The sequence below is a fragment of the Amphimedon queenslandica genome, unplaced genomic scaffold (genome assembly GCF_000090795.2).
Source record: "Amphimedon queenslandica unplaced genomic scaffold, v1.1 AMPQUscaffold_13348, whole genome shotgun sequence".
In the NCBI taxonomy this organism is placed as follows: domain Eukaryota; kingdom Metazoa; phylum Porifera; class Demospongiae; order Haplosclerida; family Niphatidae; genus Amphimedon; species Amphimedon queenslandica.
Genome location: NW_003546416.1, coordinates 181,587 through 183,109, shown reverse-complemented (window position 1 = coordinate 183,109; position 1,523 = coordinate 181,587). Strand labels below are relative to the sequence as shown.

General features: G+C 33.2%; 1 protein-coding gene across 1 annotated transcript in view; it reads right to left on the bottom strand.

Moving 5' to 3' along the window:
- The window catches only part of LOC109582865 (uncharacterized), a gene marked incomplete at its 3' end in the record, with an annotated part of 15,260 nt that overhangs the window by 5,497 nt on the left and 8,240 nt on the right, over positions 1-1,523 (bottom strand). The window contains exon 4 of the mRNA XM_019997894.1: positions 789-1,064. Within this exon, the coding sequence (XP_019853453.1) occupies positions 789-1,064 (276 nt within the window). The remainder of the gene's footprint in view (positions 1-788; positions 1,065-1,523) is intronic.

Below are 1,523 nucleotides of genomic sequence, written 5' to 3'. Positions count from 1 at the left end.
TCTACGCGCACATATCACTAGCAGCATAGGGCAGTTAGACACTCTCCCCCTCCTCCTTATCCACTTCTTGATATTACATACAAATACAATCTGAATTAAAAATATTAATTTGTCATCAAGTATAATAACCCACACCCACACAAACAGCACTGCAAAGAATAATCAAAAAGAAATACTGTATAGCAAAAAATTTTTGTGGCTCAAAATTTCGTGGATTTGTTCAAAAATCAATTTTGTGGCTTTATTTTCATGGTTTTCTATTTTTCGGCCATCTTAAACCGTATTTGAATCAATTTTTGCAGATTTTATTTTTGTGAATTTTGAAAAAATGTGAAATCCACAAAAATTTTGGGCCACGATAGTTTTCCACCATACGGTATTCTCCATACAATGGTGATTTTAACAACCATCAAGGATTGTCATACTGTCATAGGTCACTATAGTTTCTGCAGTATAAGCCTGTTTTGTGATACAATCATCAGAAAGCTGCCATTTTGCATCATATGATACCAATAGAATGCAATTTAACTTTGGAAATATTATTCAAAGGTCAACTGTGTCCTACCTCCTCTGGTATAATACTAATAAATAAAAATAATTATGGCAAAAACTGTCACAAAAAAGTTTTCATTATTTCCCTGCATTTGGATATGAATTTCATCCACAATTTTTTTGCAAAGCTTGTGAAATTAGAATTTTTGGCTGTCAGTACAATAGTACCATTATATTCAATGGGAATGATGGGTTTGTTGCTACAAATTCAATAAATAATAAATATTAGTCCTTACTTTCTCTTTCAATCCCATCAGCTACATCATTCTCTCCCATCTTCCTCAATGCTTGTATCAATGTATCATAAGTTGAACTCATGACATTATCTCTTCGTTCCAACCATGCCTTCAAACAATGTCTTAGACAGCTACGAGCATATCCTTTGTTATAATGCTTAATATCAGTAAGTGTAGGAGCATACAGACCCAGATAAAGACCAAGATCATAATAATTGACATCAGAATATCCATGTTTTATTAGTAAATCAAGTACATCAACAAGATGAGTCACATCTAATGGACAAAAGATACTCTGAAACATCATCTACATGTAGATTAAAGTACTTGAATAAAAGCCTATTCAGCCTAAGTGTTTACCTATATCCTCAAATAAAAGCCGGGTGCAAATAAACGCCGGGTTAGCAATAACATGGAACTATAAATATGTAAATCTAGCCTTTAAGTATCATAGATACCCTGTAGATATTTCCTTAAGCTTCCTGAAGTCACTTGCGTGAGGTCCCGGGTTCAAATCCCACTGTTTTTGTTTTATTTTTTCAAGGTCCAAATGTCATTTTAAGAAATAGATGCCCGGGCTTTTATTTGACGAAATACGGTATTTGTTATAAGGATTAAAATTTAGTTAAATAAAAATGATCCCTAACTCAAACACATACACATAAAGGTAAGCACAATTAATATTAGCAAGCACATGTAGTATCTAACAGTCCTAGCAATCAGGGCAACTGCAAA